Source organism: Oncorhynchus keta, chromosome 8, assembly GCF_023373465.1.
Source record: "Oncorhynchus keta strain PuntledgeMale-10-30-2019 chromosome 8, Oket_V2, whole genome shotgun sequence".
NCBI classification, from domain to species: Eukaryota; Metazoa; Chordata; class Actinopteri; order Salmoniformes; family Salmonidae; genus Oncorhynchus; species Oncorhynchus keta.
The window spans coordinates 14,035,442-14,057,428 of NC_068428.1; the positions used below are offsets into that span (position 1 = coordinate 14,035,442).

The window sequence follows — 21,987 nt, forward strand, 5'->3', positions numbered from 1 at the left end:
GGACCTTGTTTATGACTATGACTGGTATTTCAGGTGATACAGAGTATCACAAGCGCAACACAGCTACACGACCGGGGCCCGGGGATAAGATCAAGAGGAAACGTACAGCCAGCCAGTCTCTAATAGCATCAAAAGCTCACCAAGACATTGCCTCACCACAGAAGAGGACAAGGTTTAAATTCCTCTGGATGCATTATGGTTTATCTGAGCCAAGTATTACTAGACCCCTAGTAATCATCTCGGTGCAGTACTGTAAACAGAGCCGTCTCACAGCGCCCTTGGGACAGCTTGTTTACCTCATCTAATTTCTCTACTTTTCCCTCATCATGAATACAAAGATAATGGCAGTGATGTCATTGTTAGTTTCTATGGAACTGCCTGCTGTGGAGGAGGAAAATACATGGATAATTTACTGGTACATTATTGCACAAGCCAAACAAATGTGAGGAGGAAGCCTCTTATATAAACTCCTGGGATCTCTTCAATATATTAGCTCTGCTGAAAACTGAAGAAGTTCACCTTGTTTACTTTTGAGTGCATGCATATTCCAGCTCCGATGGGCAGTTAATCATCAGACTAGTCTAGCTGGCTGATAATTTAAGAGTGATGTCATTTGATTTGCGATAGGTTCTGCTCAAGAAACTGGCAATTTGCGAACACTTGATAGGGAGCAAAACCTCTTTCAGAATGACCAAGCGACCGTATGCACTAGCAGGCATTCAACTGCTTCCCAACAGAGCTGCTGCATTTAAGATATTTTCCCTGAAGTAAAAAAAAGAATTAAAAAACTAAAAAGTATATGGGCATAAAGCCAATGTATATATGACATTATTGTATATTCTGTACATGCTCAATCGAGCAGAGACGCTATTTCACCAATCTTTATGAGAGCACCATAAGTAGCTACCTCATGGTGCGCCTTCATTTGGGGTCACTGTTTGCTAATGGTGCTGCTAATGAGCGTCTACAGAGTATTGGGTTCTGAAAGGGCCTCTATTGCCCAGGCCTGTAAACGTCCTGGTTGGCAGTGAGTGATCCGCATTAAGCCTGTCAGGCGCCGCTAATCATTTTCTCGTGTCCAAGATTTACAGGCTAGGCTGTGTCTCAAACGGCACACTATTCCCTATGTAGTGCACTACTCCCCACCCCCCCCTCTCCCCCCCCCCATAGGGCACTATAGGCAATAGGGTGCCATTTGGGACAGAAACACATTGTTCTGGTCCTGCAGTGTTAGATCAGGGAAACAGAGCATTAAAACCCCTAGCGGGGATAAGTCTGAATTACTCTTGTTAAGCCTCTGTAAGTTAACGGGCATCATTGTTACTTTGGGGTAAAGCTGGAACATTCCATGTGTTATTCAGGCAATGTCTATATGATTGAAAGAAGGGCAGATTATGGTGGAACTTTAAGACGATTTAATAGAAATATAAAAAACAAGAGTCTGAGAAACCGGGCTTATATTCTGTTTTATTAGCAAATTAGTTGAATCTTACCTTCTGAACTTAAACCTGCAACCCAACACGCTGATGTGCCAACTCTCCAGTTTGAATTCAGATACCACTGTATAATTGCATGGCAGGAGCACATCAACTATATAGGGGTACACATAAGCGCCTTACGTATGTCACACGACTGACGAGAAGTAAAATGTTCACTTACATCTTGAAAATAACCTGTGCTACTTTAAACTCAGTCATGACTTAAAATGTGATATAATTTACTCTCATCCTTGTGCCAGGCAGTTGGAGTAGCAAGTTCATTCGTTCCAATAGCTTAATTTGGAATCTTAAATAAAACCTAAACACCACTTACTGATAAAAAAAAGGTTTCTTGTTCCTATTTATATCTGATCCCAGTTCAAACAGGTGAACTTGGTGTTTGCTTAAAATGTGCACATGTACAAGGGAGCGTTACATAGTATCTACACACTGACTATACCAAACATTAAGAGCATCTTATAGAGCTGCCTTCAGAACAGACTCAATTTGTTCTGGGCATGGACTCTACAAGGTGTCGAAAGCATTCCACAGGGATGCTTGCCCATGTGGACTCCAACGCTTCCCACAGTTGTGTCAAGTTGGCTGGATGTCCTTTGGGTGGTGGACCATTCTTGATACACACAGGAAACTGTTGAGCGTGAAAACTCCAGCAGCGTTGTGGTTCTTGACACAAACCAGTGTGCCTGGCACCTACTACCATACCCAGTTTAAAGGGACTTAAATATTTTGTAATACATATAATATTACAATATTTAGCAGATGCTTTTGTCCAAAGCGACTTACAGTCATGTTTGCGTACATTCTACATATGGGTGGCCCTGGGAAACAAAACCACAACCCTGGCAGTGCAAGCACCATGCTCTACCAACTGAGCCATTCACCCTCTGAATGGCCCTCATGCACAATCCATGTCTCAATGCTTAAAACCCCTTCTTTAATTAACCGGTCTCCTCCCCTTCATCTACACTGATTGAAGTGGATTTAGCAAGTGGCATCAATAAGGGATCATAGCTTTCACCTGGATTCACCTGGTCAGTCTATGTCATGGAAAGCGCAGGCGTTCTTAATGTTTTGTATGGTCAGTTTATAGTAATGCAAACATACATGCAATTTACACTTACAGTATATACCTGAAGTGAACTATATTGAAACATTGTCAGGAAAAACAGGCCCAAATTCCTGTGAGTTCCACCATACCGCGTGGTTGCCGGGCGGGTCACAAAGAGATCCTGTGTTATGGCAAATGTGGAAAAGAAGGCCTAGTATACATTCCAGCCGACAGAAGAAGGCCTCTCTCTTCCCTGGGTCTGGGAGGGTGTTTTCGTAAGCTACTTTAGAATGTTTGTGCAATTGCTTTTGACCACTTGATTCAAAATATATTTTGACGCTGTGGGGCTATGTCGTGTAGAGGGTCAGCTCAAACTGGTTTGAGAAGAGCAACAACCTATTGGGGAATAAACATACCCGTTTTGGGTCACAGTAGTGTCGGAGTCTGAAGTAGCTGACTTTTTTTTCTCCCTCCACAGCTAGGTTGTGAAATAACCCAATCCAGTGGGAATCTAACATCGATCACCTCTGCCACAATAGTACTACAGAATATCCCCTCAAACCACACAGGTGGAAAAACTCAGAGGGACAACAACAACCAAAACACGGAAGCGGAAACGAGAATGTCTGCTCATCTCAGTGACGTGGCGAAAGTAACGGTGGCCTGTTGAACAAACAGAGGGCGCACAACCAGGGGGGATGTTTTGTGTGTCTCATTTTGACACCTGCAGCCGTGGTGTTTGCAGTCAACTAGGTGCTACGGGATGTGCACGAGATGGGAGAGCCCACTGGAACTCTTTTTACTTCCTCATCCGCCCAGACCAGACATCCTCACCTGACCCATGGCCTCTCACTCATCCAGCATACCCACCCCTGATAGAAATACATAAATCAACTCTCTCCGGAAGTCCTCTTCCACCGTTTGATGATTGTGAGAAAACTAGTAGGCTTGCATTCATGGTGCAGTCAGGAATGCTCTCGAATGGTCTCGAATCTGCTTAATGTACGAGCAATGGACCCACAGTCCTGTGGGTTGCAAGCTTCATAAAGGGGCCCAACGTAATCTTAAATCTTATTGTCACAATAAAATGTTTTATCACTCCTGTATTTCAGGGTCTCTCTCTCTGGTTGCAGTGGAAATGATTTGTGAGACCTCCCTTGTGTGGTTGCTCAATAGTGGTTCCTGTACAACCGCGGTACAGGGTCAAGGGTTTCAACCATACAACGATCAATGTTTTCCCTTCCTTAGTGTACTGTGTAATTACAAAAGCAAACACAGTCTGTCGTCATGGTAACGGACTCAGGCCATGTAGATAACTCGTAATAGTCTACTTCATTTTCTTTGGCAACGTTAGCGGAGAACGTACTGGGGAGGAGTGCTGAACTACAGCCGTCTGTTTATGAGACCTTCGCCTCACCGTGTTTTCACCATCCTGTATACCACTGGCATCCTGTGGCATTTGTGTGGTCTCAGCCACATCATAACCACATCCAACCTTTATAGGAGGAAGTAGGAACACGGGACTCTACTCAAGAGTGCACCTTGTCCGGCAAATATGAATTTCAAATACACATCTAACCCTAACTCAACTAAAGCAGTTCACTTCCAATGTCGCTAATGGAAGGGGGAAAACACAGCTGTCAGCCATGTACATAGCTCTCACACAGGCTTGTCCTGGGAAGTGGGTAGAGATGAAAGGTCAATGGGAGGGCTGTTGTTGCAGATCGTGACAGGACACAATGTAGGCACGCTGTGCGCCACTGACATTGGCGGATCAAATGTTTCTGTTTTTTCACAGACGACAGTGGAATGCGGTCGACCTTGCTGTGCACTTTTGATCATGGTGGACATGGAAAGTGCTCTGGACAGTGAGTGGCTGGCTGCCTGGCTGTTGTTTGTGTCCTGTGATGACAGGAGGCCCAGATAGTACTCACTGAGTACTTAACTCTTGCCTCTCTGCTGTTAACGTGTCTCAAAATACCCCTGGTCCCTGTGCAAACATTTGTCTGTGTATTTTAGACAAAAATAAATAAATAAATGCATCCCTGTCACGCATTAGAAGGCAATATGGGGTATGTTGTTTTCTGTCCTAATGCTCTCCAGTGTTTCATTACCGCCAATTGCACCATGATGGCTGTCAGGCCAGGCGTGCTATTGACGTGAAACAAATATATTAGCCCGAAACCGCACCCGCCAAATGAAATATTCTGTCCAATTTTGAGAGCAGACCAACAACTTCAAAGACTGCCTGGGAGAGTGACTTCAGTTGAAAAACACCAGGGGCATATTTAACTCTTGGCCGACAGCCACAAATTGCTGGAAGTCCTTGCAAAACATCAATATTTACCGGTATACTGAAGCCTTCCTATAAAAGTGGTTTCATGTTAAAACGTGCCAGTTGCACAGAGAGATGGGGAGAGGGATCTCATCTTTATTTATTACGTTTTTTTCAAATATGCCTTCTCAGAGCAGCCACCGCAGTGCACACTTTCATAGCAAATACAAAATTCCTTGGTACCATAGATCTAGTACAGAATGAACAACAGACCAGCTCCAAAGTAAAGTTTACATTCCTTCGGGGGTTCGATGAATCTGCCGGAATGTGTTCTTGAGAGGCTCTATTTTCATGGGGCCACGGGTATTACCAGTGGGGGCCACTTTATTGGGCAGAGCAGGAATGTACGATGCCAACACAGTTGTAGCTGCTGGTCTGCAGCTATTTCCTCCCGCCCGCGAAAAGGTAAATAAAGAGATATATTTCCCGTGGGCTTAAGCAAGGCCTAAAAATACTGTCAGCACAGCATCAGGACATCTGGCTTATTGGAATATACGACAAATCACCTGGTTATTTCCCTATGCTCATCAATTGAAAGTGAGATATATGATTGAAGTGAATATAACTCAGTTTAGTCATGGAGTATTTTTGTTACCCACGTGTGGTACTCACCCATAACCCTCTATTTACAAGAGGAGAATCTCAATTGAATCCTCCTTGCGTCCTCTCTTTTGCCTCCTTCTCAAAACCTGTTGGAGGAGAAGGTTAGAGGGGAGGGACCACTGGCTTTCTCTTCCAATGGATTTTGTGAAGAAGAAAGGAGAGGACACGAAGGAGTATGCCATTGAGATACTCCCAAGGATACCCTTCTCCAGGCCCTGGGCCGGGATCCTTAGCTCTACCCAGCTAAGAGACTGGTGGTTGGTTAAACCAGATCCCTCTTTCTTTCCATTGGCCAGTTCTTTGTGTGGCTTGTATCTGATCAACTAACCCAACTATAAAACCCTCTGGCTATAGGAAAGACCATGCCCATTGTGTGTTACTTCTGGTAACATCTCTTGTCTTTGAGTTAAGGGCAGCTGTGTATCAAAAATAGGTTAGCAAAGTTTACTTTATAGAGAAGTGAGTGGAAAAGCTGAGTCTCAGCCTGTGTGCTTGTTTCATGATATACCACCTGCATAAACATACATGTATGGGGATCTCCTTTGGGGAAATCTTGTTAAAATAGTCCTATCAAGTAAAATCTAAATCAACATTTATGATTTTTACACAGCTTTGTAGTCAGAGTTTTATTTGGAGCTTATTTGTTGCAGATGTGGAGTGTGGCTCTGAAAGCTATTAGCTAGTGGCTGAGAGTACGCACTCTTACAGGGCCAGTATCAGCTGATGGTGTCTGATGTTGGAACTTGGAACCAGCCAACTGAAGCCGGTTTGGGTTCTGTTTTTTTTCTCTCTATAAAATGTAGGTCAATGCGTTCTCAGAACCTCCTATCCAATTTATATAGCAGGGTGGCATGCTTCCAGTAATGAGGAAACCATGGTTCCCAGACTAGACTCTAGTCTCTGGACAAAAACCATAGCAATGTACAGAGACAACAAAGACCATGGGGCGGAGGACTCAGATCGGATTTTTACAAACCCCACTTCAAGGGCTTCAATGTTAACTGCAGTATAAATACATCAAACACGGTCTTGGGAGTCTACTTTGGTCAGAAGTGAAATATTATTATGTGCAATTATGACAGTTTTATTTACTGTTCATTTGAATGAGATAAACAACGGCAAAAGCCTAATGTGGTATGTGTTGTCAGATGGACATCCAAAACAAACGATAAATACTCTTTAGTATAGCCTACACGGTGTGCTTTTGATGAAGTCTGTAGTAAATATCTATATTGCGTTGCCATTCTCCTGGCCTCATACTGCATGAGTGAGGAATGAGTTTTATGTTCTTTTCAATTCCCCTGCTGCCTCTGCCTCAATCCTGTGCTGAGCAGCATCAAAGCAGGACTTTACATAATAGGCCTCAAGAAAGGCATCGACATTAGTTTCCATCCATATCCTCCAGCCAGGAGAAAACGGCACCTTCTGCAATAGGAGACCTGTGCAGTCTTCTTGTCTTATAAAAGCAGGTCTCTGCCGCTTGAGGGCCAGCGAATGCCGTTCGCGGGGAGTGCCAGTTGTTGACCGTGAGTCTGCTGCTGTTAAAGGTCCAAGGACAGGAGAAGAGAGGAGGAGAAAGGATAGAGGTAGGATGGGAAAAGGTCCTTCCCCATTGGTTTGGCCAGATGGGTGTGTTTACACACTAACCACAGCAGTCTGTGAGGCCTTGGGAAATGACAGTGGTCTGAGTCTCTCTCACTACCTTCCTCTGGGCTCAATAATCATCTCTCTGTTACAGGAAGAGGAACCAACGGTCTCCCAAACATGAGTGACGACCTCGCAGGTTCAGATGACTCAGCGGAGGGTTCCTGCCCCTCCAGACCACGAATTTGAAACAAACGTTTCCATGCAGCTCCCAGACAGAGGGATTGTGTCTGTCTGTGTCTGAGACCGGGCTGAGACATACTATACAGGATTGATATGTTATGAGGGATCAGTGTGTTCATATCCAAAGGTTAGTCAGCAAGTCAAATCCAGTGCAGGATAGAGCTCCTAATAAATAAATAAAAATTGGCAGGCATCCTGGCCCAAGACCTTGTATTACACCGTCTTACGTAAAGGAGATGTCATACTTTTGATATTGGATTTAAATGATGCATACATTACAAGGCTTACTATGGAAAGTCAGTGTCTGCAATATCACACTGAGATACTTGTCATAGGAATGTCCTCATGCGCTTACACTATTTCTGTGTTGGTTTGAGAACGAGATGCAGAAATTTGCTAGTGTATACTGACCTCTGCTGGATGTGTTTGGAATTGATATCTTTTTGGAAAATATGGACCCCAAAAAACATGTCGCCACCCAGAAAGGACTAGCCTTGATGTCAAATGAATGAAAATAATCCGCTATGGGTAATTATATCTGTGTAACATTGGCATAGTGACATTCAGTTTAGGAGTAGTCATAGTAGTAGTAGTAGTAGCAGTGGTAGTAGTAGTAGTAACAGTAGTAGTAGTAGTAGTAGCAGAAGTAGTAGTAGTCGTAATAGTAGCAACAGAGGAAGTGGCCTAAGGAGTAAATTAAATTTGATCCAACAACACCAATTTACTCTGATGCACCACAGCCACATACTTTATTCTGAACATGCCCATCTTTAGAGAGCCTCTTTCATGTCTGATGGCATTTGACAAGGGCACTTACGGCCAGGAAAACCAAATAACCTTGCAAAACTCTGACATGGCTTCTCACTTTGCAACAGGATGCTGCTGAAAATGCTCCTCAAACTGTTATTTGTTTGAACATTTCTGCAATATTCTCAATTGTGGATGTACCATTGTTAAACATGCCAATGATTGCTTAAACATACAGATTTTGATGAAGATTTTTTATTATACTAATTGGATTTACACAGGGTGAAAAAAATATATATTTTTAAAGGTCACCTCAGTGCATACAGACCAATATGACTATCAGGGAATCCTCAATTCACTTGGATTTCTGGTTTTGGCATAAATAAATAAAATCCCTTTTTAAATTTGGGTGGTCTTGGTTTGCCAGTTTTGAGAGAGAGTGGATGGATACTATCTCATACTTCCAGTATTCTATGGTATCACCTCTGTCATGCACTACAGAAACAGAGAGGAAAGTCGGCACAGACTCACAGAACAACATAGACAGAAGAACTGTCAGACAGAGAGGTAGCCGAACGGGGGAAAAAAGGTCATGTTTTCACCCATGACTCTCTCAAACAATTCATATCAATTCCACACTGTAATTGGTGGCAAATTCGTCTCCCCATTTGGAAAACCTCCTTTTCATAGCTACCCACGCCTAACTAGAGGCACAAAGAGAAACAAAACAATCAATAACTTAGTAAAAGATAATGATAATAATGATAATACCTTTTCATAAATGGCCCATGTAATCTAATAATTCACATACCTTCTTCACCGTCCCTATCCCATTGATGTATCTTGCTGTATCCATTAGATGAACAAAATCCATCCACTCATCCATTCAATCAACCATTCATCCAATGTCATCCACATGGTCTGGAAATAACACAGTATTCCATATTCCATGACTCTTCTCTCCAACTACTCCTAACAGAAAAGCAAGAATGAGACCTTCCTTTTTGCCCTGGTTGCGACTGTATGGGACATTGGCACATTGGAGTTACTCAGCCAGAGTAATCGCTGTAAGTCGGACTAGTGGTGCTGGCAGCACTGCGGCCTTAGGGAGAGATGTTCCTAGCGGTACCAGGGTGACCAAGGCTGTAACAGTGGCCTTACAGTACTGAAACTACCCTGAGCCAACTATATGTTTCTATGTAGCCTTGTCAATTATTTGAATCAGGTCTGGAGAAATTCACTGGTATTTGGGACTATATTGCAGGCCTAAATTCTGGGCAATTTATCCATACATCATAGAAGAAAAGAAGAATGTGTCATGGGCAATACTAGCAAAAAGGGTCGTACACTCAACGTAAATAACTACCTACCTAAACTTGACCTTCTTGGCAATAGGTAATACTACTACTTCCAAAACACAACTCTAAATAAACATTTATTAACTCTTGGACATAAAACATTTTAAAAGTATGTTTTATATATATTTAGACAATAACCCCCCCCCCAAAAAAATCCACCATGTCAACATCAGCACATCTGATGGAAGAGTCCTTCTAATACACAGGGAGTGGTGTGATTCACACAGTTGCATGGCTATAGGCTACAGGCTAAAGGCTTAAACAGGCATGGACTACGGAGTATGTGAGGCACAATGTAAAGAGGAGAACCACTCCGCTGTGTGGCTCTGAGGCAGAACGGCACACCACGGAGGGAGGCTTGACTTCAGACTTCACCTCTGGTGGTGACACTAACGTCCCTTGAATCTGGAGGGGAAAAGAACGAGAGGGAAACGGGAATAACTATGAAATATAGGGAGGAAGATGACTCTCCAAAGCACATTCAAGCATATATTATACAGTCAAATTAAACAAACAACTTTCAACAAAATGAATATAAATCAACATCGCGGAAGAGTGAAAGGGCACAGTTTCATTGGTGGATGACATATATGTATTTCCATCAGAGACTAATTTTATTTAATTTATTTATTTTACCTTTATTTAACCAGGCAAGTCAGTTAAGAACATATTCTTATTTTCAATGACGGCCTGGGAACAGTGGGTTAACTGCCTGTTCAGGGGCAGAACGACAGATTTGTACCTTGTCAGCCCCACAACCTTCCGGTTACCCAACGCTCTAACCACTCCAGCTGCCGCCCCAGCTCACCAGATTATCCAGCCCCACCCCCAGCCCCAGCTCCATCCCCAGCCCCAGACCCAGCCCCAGCCCCAGCCCCAACCCCAGCTCCAGCCCCCAGCCCCAGCTCCAGCCCCAGCCCCACCCCCAGCCCCAGCTCCAGCCCCAGTCCCAGCCCCAGCCCCAACCCCAGCCCCACCCCCACCCCCACCCCCACCTCCATCCCCAGCCCCAGCCCCATCCCCAGCCCCAGCTCCAGCTGCCTGATCCTGACAGAACACTCACCGACCACTCGTCCTGCCCCCACTTGGAGCAGCGCACGTTAATGGGCAGCTGTAGAACCATCTCGTTGAAGGACTTCCCCCTTTTCTTGGACCACCTGTACTTGTCCATGGCCTCTGTGAAGGATAGGTTGCTATACTTCTTTGGGCTCTTGATCATGAAAGGCCAGGTCCTTTGACAGAAGAGGAATGTACATTAAGTGACAGTAGGTAGAATGTTTACCCATACGTCTGCTGATGCGCAATATATCGGTCGCTGCATATGTGTACATGTACACTATTCAACATTTTGACAACTTATGGTCAGAAGGGAAGAAGGGCAGAGCTGCTAAACCAGATCATTCCCAAAGCATTTCCATGAGGTAGACGTTAGGGGGAAGTGGGACATTTAGTAGTTTCCTGCTAAGGCCTGTTTGTGTTTACAGAAGGTTAGTATTCGTCTTTACGACAAGGTTGCTTGGGAGAGCACATAGCCTTTCTCGGATGGAAGAAAGAGCTGTGTAACTTCATCTTTCTTTTTAAGCGCAGCCAATCTATTCGAAACCTCCTCGTTCTTGTGAATGAGAACAGAAGGAGTTGCGTCCCTCTGTAAACACACTCCAGCAGCTCGACCCATGAAATAGGCTCTCATTTCCAGGCCTCTCATCATTCTCAGGGCCAAGGTCTTACCTTACGCAACCTATTAAACAGGAGCATATGAACAGTAGAGACCATGGACACATTACAATATGTAGCATCGGATTAAGGAACACGTTGAACTGTGTTTACTGTACGGACATACAATGAACTGACTTCTATGTGACGTAATCATTATATGAAGTAAAATGACGTTATATTTTAGGATTTCCTTTCATGCGCTTACAGCATACAAATTGAAACGTTACGGCAAAATGATTGTTTTCACAGCAACTATTGTGTATCGTTTCATTTCATTTGATGAAAAACATGTTATTTTGAACAAAATGAATGGAATTCAAGAGCAAAAACATAGTGAGGAAAACAATACACTATTGCTTTGTATATCTCGCCGTCAAATTCCAGCATGTTAACTAGTAAAACATAACAGAACCTGCTAAAACAGGACAATGAGTATCACTGTTCTCAGCTGCAGCTCAGCTCCACATGTTGACCCCACTGGGCGAGTGTGAGTCCATATTCCTCTGTCCTTCCTTCTTTCCTTCTAATGGCACTCTCTCAAGCACTGTCAGGTTGGATGGGGAGCGTCGCTGCACAGCTATTTTCAGGTCTCTCCAAAGATGTTAGATCGGGTTCAAGTTCGGCCTCTGGCTGGGTCACTCAAGCACACTCAGATTCTTATACCAAAGCCACTCTTGCGTTGTCTTGGCTGTGTGCCTAGGGCCGTTGTCCTTTTGGAAGGTGAACCTTCGCCCCAATCTGAGGTCCGGAGTGCTCAGGAGCAGGTTTTCATCAAAAATCTCTCTGTACTTTTCTCTGTTCATCTTTCCCTCAATCCTGACTCGTCTCCCAGTAACTGCACCTGAAAAAAATGTCCACAGCATGATGCTGGCACCACCATGCTTCACCGTAGGGAGGGTGCCAGGTTTCCTCCAGGAGTGACGCTTGGCATTCAGGCCAAAGAGTTTGATGTTGGTTTAATCAGACCATTGTTTCTCATTGTCTTTAGGCAAACTCCAAGCAGGCTGTCATGTGCCTTTTACTGAGGAGTGACTTCCATCTGGCCACTCTACCATAAAGGCCTGATTGGTGGAGTGCTGCAGAAATGGTTGTCCTTTTGGAAGGTTCTCCCATCTCCACAGAGGAACTCTGGAGCTCTTTCAGAGTGACCATCGGGTTTTTGGTCACCTCCCTGATCAAGGCCAATCCCCCCTGATTGCTCAGTTTGGCCGGGCAGCCAGATCTACAGTAGGAAGAGTCTTTGGTGTTTCGAAAATTCTTCCATTTAAGAATGATGGAGGTCACTGGGCTCTTGGGGACCTTCAATGCTGCAGACATTTTTTTGGTACCCCAGCTATGTGCCTCAACACAATCCTGTCTCGGAGCTCTACGGACAATTAATTTGACCGCATGGCTTGGTTTTTGCTCTGACATGCACTGTCAACTGTGGGGCCTTATATAGACAGGTGTGTGCCTTTCCAAATCCTGCCCAATCAATTGAATTTACCACAGGTGGACTCCAATCAAGTTGTAGATACATCTCAAGGATGATCAATGGAAACAGGATGCACCTGAGCTGTATTTCAAGTCATAGCAAATAAGGTATTTTGATTTTTTATAAATTTTGTAACATTTCTAAAAAATTATTTTCACTTTGCCATTATGGGGTATTTTGTGTAGATTTTAGAATAAGGCTTTAACGTAACAAGATTTGGAAAAAATCAAGGGGTCTGAATACTTTCCGAATGCACTGTATGTACTCGCTGTATAACATGCAGTAACTAATTCGAAACATAACTTCTCCCTGAGAACACATGCTGTGTGACCTTTGAAAGGTGCTCCAGGAAGAGAAACTCTTCACCTCAAAAGTATCTTCCCCAATTGTTGTTGCAGGTTCCAACTTGAACTGCTGCATAGGTATTAGTTACAGTATACAGCTGCATACTTACGTGACAGGGGCCTGGATCTCTTTGACTCCAATGAACTTGAGCTGCCCGGTGATCTCAGGGAGGCTCTCACACCTGGCCAGGTTCACTCTGGGATAGTAGAGTAGGTATGACAGACACATCTCATCCCTGGTGGTCAAACCACCCTGAAGGAACAAACCAGAGGAAAATAATCAAGAAATCAAGCCTGGGAGACAATCAGTATGCTCAATATTAAACGCCAATACCACAGCTAAATTAAGGTTACCACTTACCATGTTTTACAACTATCACATGACACTTTTATTTCATTCTATTTAGCTCCACAGAAACATTTGTCAACAAATACACCGATATCTGCGCAACAATCATCAACTCTAACAGCCACTAAGAAATCACGAAAATCTGTTTCGGAACAAATTTGAATGTGAGTGATAAAATGTTAGCATATTGGAAACAGTGCCAGGGAAACTAAACCAAATCATGGATTAGTGTCATACCAGGTGCACAGACTGCTTACAGGGTAAGGAAACGAATGTAACATTTTGTAACTTGGGTGAATGATCCCTTTAAGGACTACTTCAGGGAGTATGATTTCTGACAAGGAGCAGACACAAAAGCATTGCTTTGTGGCGCCATGCGCTGGACAAAGTTGCAATGGCAAGCACTGTGTTTTTCGGGGGGAAATATTTGGCATGAATTCACAAAACCATAACAATGGATTCAAATTTAGTCTCATGTCGTTCCAGAATAACAATGAGTTATCATGTTTCCTCCTGAACAGTAGAGAGTAACTTCAGAAGAAAACCACCCTGGTTTTACGACTAGTCGTCAGAAATGTGTTAGTTTGATGTCTCTGTAAGAAACAGTGCCAGTAGCTGCAAACGGCGATATAACCAAGATTCGTCTGTGGTCCTGGGGCTGTATTTGCAGACAGATCGTTCAGCCAAGAACAGACAGTCTTTAACACATACATCTGAAAGTATCAACCAAGAGGTTCATGCAGGGGAAACACAACTCATTCCTATAACAAAATTCCCTTCCATTGCATTCAAGTAGCCTCCCCTCTTTCCACTGATATATTATCCTTCTTAATTTTGAGAAATTGGAACGATAGTGTTCTTCAATGTAATTGTTCTTCACGTTAAGAATGTTTCAAAACAATGTGCTTCGTGTCTGTCTCATGCCGACGCTGAAGTCAAAGGAATAATCCCATAGCTCTATCCTAAAGGGTTCTGTAAAATTGGCGTGAACATGATCACTATTCTACCATCCGGCAACCAACCAAATCATCAAATCCTGGAAACACAGACAGATGAGAAACACAAGCTCAAATAGACTCAAATAGGCTCAGCCGGAGGACCAATAGGACACACTGAAAAATGTTGTGATCTCTGTAAACTCAGAAGAACAGATAATTAAAGAAAAAAAAGTGTGTTTTTATTTATCCATGTGGATTGTGAGTACTACATTCTTACCCAGGTCATGTTTTGTCTGCCTTTCGTGGTGTACTTGCATTCTGTGATCAAATGGTCACCCTGAAAAGAAAACATATTGAAATCAAGGCTCTTCTCTGGTTGTGAATTTAGAACCCCACATCAAACAGAATGGCGTTGTCATAAAGTACAACATCAATATAACACTAAAGCAACAGTGCATAAGGTGTGACTCACTGTGGTTTTAGCACGGCTGTACTGCGGTCAAAGGCAACAGCCGTTTGTATGACATCTTTTTCACATAAGTGAGCAAAACCCCCCAAAATGAACCACTTTTGTCCTGTATCTACAGTATGTCGGTGGATCAAAGTAATGCAATCATCAATCTTTACTGTTCATCAAAGGGTGAGGTAAACCTGCTTAGACCTGCATGGGAAGCTCAAGCAGTAGATTTATATTCTCATGTTTCCTTCACTACTTAACATGTCAGGTTAACAGTATAGCAGTGTACCAACAGGTAGCAGCAGCCTCTCTTCCTTCAGCAGCTGGAACTCCTGGAAGTTGAAGTCAAACTCCTCGTCATGTGACAGGGGCTGCAGCTCCTCCTGCTCCCGGAAGTGTCTGGTTCTGATGGCGCGGCCAGCTAGGTGGGCATGCATCAGAACAGCAAACACCCTCACTCCATTGGGCATCTCCTGGCCTAGGGACTGATGGAGGAGCAAAGAGATTCTCTCATAGATGCAGAAAGTGTTTTTTTTAGTTTAATTGCACTTTTGGATGATCACTGTTTTGGGAACGTAGCAAGAATAAAACAGAGGCTTGCCACTGTAGGTGATGTAGCATAACAGTAATTTAACAGTGGATGTTGGACGCCTGTTGTTCCCTAGTGAAATGGGACTTTTGGCATCGCACCAGATTGAAAAACAACGCCAGAGCTGGCTGTCTTACCTCCTGCAGACACTCGCGGGTACAGTGTCCTTCGGAGACGTACTCCTGCATGCCTGGAGGCAGCATGTGGTACAGACTGACCCAGACACCTGTCTCTATCACACCTGCATCATATTGGCGCAGCTCCGGGGTATAGAAGAGACGCAGGCCAGAGCTGTCCACCACTCCTGAGAAGGAAACAGTAACATTACCGTTCACAGGGTAACTGACCGTTGTGCTGTAGATGTCACTTTGGCGCACACAAATGTGTATGCTGTGAACGGGTGAAAAGGAAGAACACAATGGCCATGGCAAATGAGCCACGTTCGCTGTAACATGACGCGTCTTTGTTGGTGTACTGTACCTTGTTGAAGGGCTGGGTTGTCATAGTGGACCTCCATCAGGACATAGACAGGGTCTATTGCTGTGCCAATGGACAGACCAACGTGGGGCGGATAGGTGAACCCCTGTGAGGGTAGATTGAGAGGCACACTGAACATGTCGATAAGGACGCTTACGCGGCCACTCCGATACACGCACACACATGTAGCTAATGAAATGTATTACGACGCTGAATTGAAAACCACCACAAGTAGAAAACAATTGCCCACCTCACCACCGATGGCCCAGGCGAAGACTATCGTCTCACAGGTGAGAAATGAGTCAGGCATATTTGGATGGTAACATTCATGGCTGGCACCGAGCTCACTCTCATTCAAGTTGCTATTACATTGATACAACAAAATGTGATGAACCAGGTTTTCGTGGCCCCTTTGAATCAAAGGCTCAATCTGTAAAGAAAAGAGGGGAAGTTGTACATTTGAATGCATTCTAAACCACAGTTGGCTTCTTTTGAATTGCCTACACTTGCCTTAAAAGACCTCAACTCTATTGCTCTTAACCGTAGGATACACATGAGATGGGATAAACAGGATTCGGTTGGCCCTGCTCACCATAGGATGGAAGTAGTGAAAAATATTATTTTTTCCTCGATAGGGGCCTCTAGTTTGGCCTGCGATTCTGAGCAAAGCAGCTTGCTGCCTGCTGGGCAAACTGTGACATCATACTGTGAGGCCTCCTTTCAAATCAGCACGACATAAGACCAAAGCTTGGCCTATGACCACCATATAAATATTTAGACATTCTTTCGTTTACTTTTTCTCAATTGTTATTATTTAGGGTGGAAGCAGCTGTCGTAGTCGAAGTTAGAGGTTGAGATTGTGACATACGGGGGGTATCCCTTGTTAGACGATTTGAGACACTTTATAGGCTGCTGTCTCTGAATAGAGGACTTTGTTGAACAGAATACGTCTGTCAAACTCAAATACGCATGTCATGTAGACACAGTTTTCAGGAAGTCTTGAAAGTCAGAGTCAGCTAAACAGGAAGTGAGGTTGCGGTGCCCAGGATAATAGCGGGTGGGGTGAGGTGGTGAAAGGCCAAATAAATCCCCCAGAGGGATGAAACAGGTGGAGCAGAGGGTAGAGAGAGAAACCACGACTGAGAAAATACCATGGGAATGTTTAAAAAAATGTTTTTATGTCAGGATAGGCGTGCACAGGGAAAATGAGACAGGCTCTTTTAAACTTCTGTATAAATGCTTTAAAACGCAAAAAAGAACAACAGTAATGTTTCTTTATGGACCACAGATGAATTGGATGAGACAGACCTATTCAGATCACGCATAAAAACAGATGTCTTACATACGGCCTCTCGCTCGCTGACTCACACATCATGCACACGCACACGAAAACATCTGGGATGGAAAAATATGTTTAATGACAACAGCCTGACTCCCATTTGGATAACCAAATGATTTCCGTTTCACTCTAATTGTGTGCTAGCAACTCTTTTAGTATCTTACATCATTCCGTTATGCAAAAGATCCCTCTAAAATAAGAGTTCACAACAATATACGGGCTATCTTAATAAAACAACAGTGCGTGTGTTGTGCATAGTGGAATCAGACACCCCCAGCTGTTAATAAGGCTAGGATTTTCCACATCTTTTTTTCTCCAATTGAGCATATTTTTAGTCTAGAATGGTGCTGGTGTTTCTCAGTCTATGCTCTAATTGTTATCATCCGAGTGGCAGAGTGGAGAACAGACGAGAAGAACCAGCTCCATGGGGCAGTACAGTAAGCTATGTGCTGGAGGGGAAGTAAGAGAAGAGGGAGCGAGCCATATTTATCTCTTTCTGGCTCTGGTTCACTTAATGACTGAAGACTCTTTGTTTTTGCGTAACCGTGTTTGACTTGACAGAATAGTCCTTCCGTAAGTGGTACGACAAATGACAACATGGCACAGTACCACTATTCCACATGACATGATATAGCTAAGGCACTGTAGATAAACATACAAGCAGATTTGGGATTTAGATTTAAGAGCACGTTTGGTATTTATGACAAATCAATGTGCCGTCATACCATACCTTTGATTCTAAATTGTACGTGCTACCTCCTTTAATCATGTGTGTTTGGAAGGCTTTTGGTTTCATACTTGTTCAATTATGTTTGGGGTATATAATTAAAACAATGGCTCTTCTAATACACAGTAGCAATTTGAAGCTGCAAACAAGCTGCAGGTGTGGCTCGGAAGTGAGAGAGAGCTCCCCCCAGGGGGGGGAACATACTTCAGACGACAGCAATGAAAGAGGGACGCAGGCAGACCAAATAAGAACTCAAATGATCCAGGTGAGATGCCTTTAGAGAAGGGTAAACAAACTGACTGCTCCATGACTGAACTATAGGCTAGTCCTTCCTCAAGAGAAATCCTGTCGTCGATTTGCTATTGTTTTTCTGCTGTGCTGTTAATATAGCGAAATGATTTCCAAGCGTGTACTTACTCTAATTATGTGATGCTTCTGCTGTACCTTCTGGATCTGAAATATCTGACACCAGTAGGTAGTGTCCTTGTATGGCACTGGCACCTATCTTGAGAGAAACAACAAGACAGCAAGACTGATGTTTACCCTTAATAAAATGTGACTAGATCTCACACAGTGCAAATACGGTCTCAGAGTTGTAAAGGTCTCTCAGAAGTAACAAAAGCCAGAAGTGGTATCAGGTTTGTTTAAGAGACGGGTGGATACTGGGCAGCGTTAGTCTTCTCCAGCTGTCACACTTACGTTTATGTTTTGCAAGTTGAAAAAGTCGGTCCCAGAGGTAATATTAACTTTACTTCCTGGGTCGAGTAGCCGCATACTCTTCCTCCCCCTGTTCACTCCATGGTACATCGGTCCTGACGGTCCCACATCGTCACTGTGGTAGGCCCATATCACCCTCACTGTGCTTTCCTGGGCAGCACATATTACACATCTATTATCTATCAATTCATTTACATTTTTAAAATTCTGTAAGAAGTACTATGAAAACCCCGGGCACGAACTGACACTTCAACTAAAACGCCCACCCACCTTACCCCATACACAAGCACACATTTAAACATCCAAACAACCCACACATTTCCCAGAAGATAAAACACTTCCACCGCCCACGTACCGTGATGTCCTTGTCATTTGTGTCACAGGTCAGGAGATCCCTGCTGAAAGCCAGGACAGTGTGTGTATTGTTCTCCCTGCCATACTCCAGCCTGTAGTTCTGCTGAACATCTCTATGCACTTTTCTCTTGGCGTCTGCAAAGTAATCCTGTAGAAAGCATGCCGGATAAAACACAACTATTCTGGCTGCAATAATACTGTAATTAACCAAAAATGAAGGAGGAGATAAGAGAGCTCTTCAATGTAATTATAGATACATAGATGTAATTCACTAAACATGGGGGAAACCAGTGTTCTTATGACACAATTGAAAGAGCACTCTAAAGAACAAATGTTATTATTATTATTAATAATGACCTATTATGGCAGCAGGGTAGCCTAGTGGTTAGAGCATTGGACTAGTAACCGAAAGGTTGCAAGTTCAAATCCCTGAGCTGACAAGGTACAAAATCTGTCGTTCTGCCCCTGAACAGGCAGTTAACCCACTAGGCCGTCATTGAAAATAAGAATTTGTTCTTAACTGACTTGCCTAGTAAAATTAAATAAACTGTACGATTACTATAGCTAGGATGACTACAGTTACTATACCTAATTTGTCTTGAGCCCTGTTTATACCTGCCACTAACATCTTGGCACTAGCGTATTTTGTCCTGATCTTGTACACATTCTGATTGTCCCCACATTTTTAGACAGGTGTAGTCGATTAAAAGGCGCATTGTGATCGGATTGTGATCAGATCTTCCTGGCATGCATTCGTCAGGCATTGAACACCTCCGGAGGTAGTCAGGCATTGTGTCTGGATATCTTACAAGTGTAGACGGATCTGCACAGTTACAACTCTAAAATCATATACAGGTGGCACCATTGACTATGTGTCTTAAAATAAATAAATCAATATTATTTTGAAAGAATGGATTTGTAATAATTAGCATACAGGGAGGAACCAGGAAATCTGGTCACAGTGGGGACACCATGAACAAATCGGAGACACATTGTAATACCATGTGTAGACAGATTTCTGAAAATGTGGGTACAATCAGAATCTAGACAAGATCTCAGGACACAGGACCCATGTTTGCACCAGGTATAAAATGGGGCTGTTGTTGGCAAGTGTCTGGCTGTCACTGCCAAGCCTAGCTTGCAAATACGTATGACAATTTTCCACTAAGGCGGGCAAACAACAACAACATTGGCACAAAACTACAGCTACCGTCTCCTTCTGGTAACACAATGAGAGAGGTTATTTTGGATTGTGTGGCATCGTTGCCAGAAATGTAATCCTTGATCCCTGATCCCTGAGGCAGAGCGAGATTCCTGTGATGTGTAGCAATATCAAGACCCCTTACACTGTTGGAGTTAAGCCATGAGTGGCTGACTGTGCATCACAACAGTTTACCATACCTAGTTACACCTAACCAATAACAGATGTCACTATTGGTTCAATTTGGAGATCCTCAATGACTATGTTCTAGCTATTTTAATCGGGATTTATTTCAACATCCACAGTATAACCCAAATAGCCTTGGGAAAAGAGTTAAACATAAATGTAATATAAATCATTATTTTCATATAGCAGCACAACTGAAGTATGTATGTCATGTAAAAAAATGCAATTGAAAGTAGCCCGCCTCGTGATAAAAAGCAAGGCATAGGCCTAGATGCGTCACTTTCATTCTGTAAAACCAAAGGTGCATACCTGTAGATAGGGTCTTCCATCTGTGACTCCACCAATGACAATATCCGACAACGCCATTGCACCGTTGGGAGATAGACCAAATCCTACATATCCTTTCGTTTCCACTTCTATTTCGAAAGTAATTGTTCCCCGGTCAAACCTCCACTTTAGATGGTATTTCCCATGAGGGTCCAAGATGGTTGAATGTCTAAATCCGCTGCCGTGGGAAAAAGATGCGTAAAACCAAAAAGCTGTGAAGAGAACTAGGACACTACGATATTTCGCGGGTAACATTGTGAACGTTGACGTAAAAAAAAGAAACAGCCACAAACAAACTAAAGTGTCTCATTGAATGTCGTTGTTGAGATAAATTGACGTTTCTGTAGAGGTTTGCCAGTGGTGCGCGGCGACCTAAAGACGCTTAATCTGCGAGGAAGCAGCGCTTCTCTCATTCTCTCACTACAACTGTCGAAATGTGTGCTGGCCCCTCTGATCTTTAGAGACACGTCCCACACGGCTACTTCTGTGGTCAGGCCTTACCTGAGTGGTTCGTTGTACACACAGGTGGCTGCGGCTTTCGGCAGTACAGCATAGGACCGTGATAGAGGCTACACATACTTTTAACGGCCTGTATCGACGGGACAGAACGTGAAGAATGGGTGCGTTACAAGCACATACATTCTGAAGTGCACAACAGGGTGCATGGTCAGAATGTATAGTTAGACACTGGATGGATCATCTCTGAACGTGTAAGGGCATAATAGACTATTAGCCTAAATACCAACCTGAGTTAAAAATACAACTCAAAGCAAAAACACAAGCTAAATTAGAATAAGTCTATAGAGGAAGAAAAACAAGAGTATTACATAAATACGAAATAATAAAAGATACAGAAGGCCTGTGTTTCTCATATCTCACCATGTCATATATTTTGTGGTAAAAAAAAGAAAAAGTATTTTCCTTGTCCCTTAATTTGAACTTCTCCTAAATGTATCAGTGACATTATGCCCTTACACATTCACAACTGTAGGCCTGGATGTATGGTGAACTACAGTAGGAAAGTAGCCATCAGTCAACAGGCTGACCGCAGTGAGACAAGCTGAAGCTGCCAAAACTTCCAGGAACTGTCCCTCCTTCAGAAACACACCTACATGCAAGATGAGGAGAGGGAATGAAATCAACCACTGCATAAAATGGAAAATCTGTTTTAATTCCTATATGCAGATAAAAAATAAGTAGCCAAGTAAAAATTGTTCAACAAGAATAATGCAATTAAGCATATGAGATTGAGTACACAAATCAGTTTTTTATTCTCATTTATATAGCCCATTAATCAGGTTTAATGAGTATATTGTACAGTAAAAGCTTCCTCATTCAGAAATAAATATTCAAATATCCAACAACTGAACATAAC

The 21,987-nt window shown here is 43.2% G+C and overlaps 1 protein-coding gene across 2 annotated transcripts; it reads right to left on the reverse strand.

The window, feature by feature from the left end:
• Positions 1-8,098: 8,098 nt before the first annotated feature.
• On the reverse strand, positions 8,099-21,254 carry LOC118386831 (DBH-like monooxygenase protein 1 homolog). 2 transcript variants are annotated; one of them, XM_035774708.2, is made up of 13 exons: positions 21,114-21,254; positions 20,595-20,790; positions 18,900-19,046; positions 18,527-18,694; positions 18,245-18,328; positions 16,012-16,191; positions 15,765-15,867; positions 15,422-15,588; positions 14,989-15,180; positions 14,516-14,575; positions 13,062-13,204; positions 10,481-10,649; positions 8,099-9,822 (listed from the first exon to the last, which is right to left on the reverse strand). In XM_035774708.2, exons 2-13 carry the CDS (start codon positions 20,649-20,651, stop codon positions 9,667-9,669), a joined length of 1,626 nt encoding a protein of 541 aa, XP_035630601.1. In that variant the 5' UTR covers positions 20,652-20,790; positions 21,114-21,254; the 3' UTR covers positions 8,099-9,666. The 2 variants fall into 2 exon arrangements, with proteins under 2 accessions (XP_035630601.1, XP_035630600.1); XM_035774707.2 differs by lacking the exon at positions 21,114-21,254 and having other exon boundaries at positions 20,595-21,096.
• Positions 21,255-21,987: the final 733 nt, after the last annotated feature.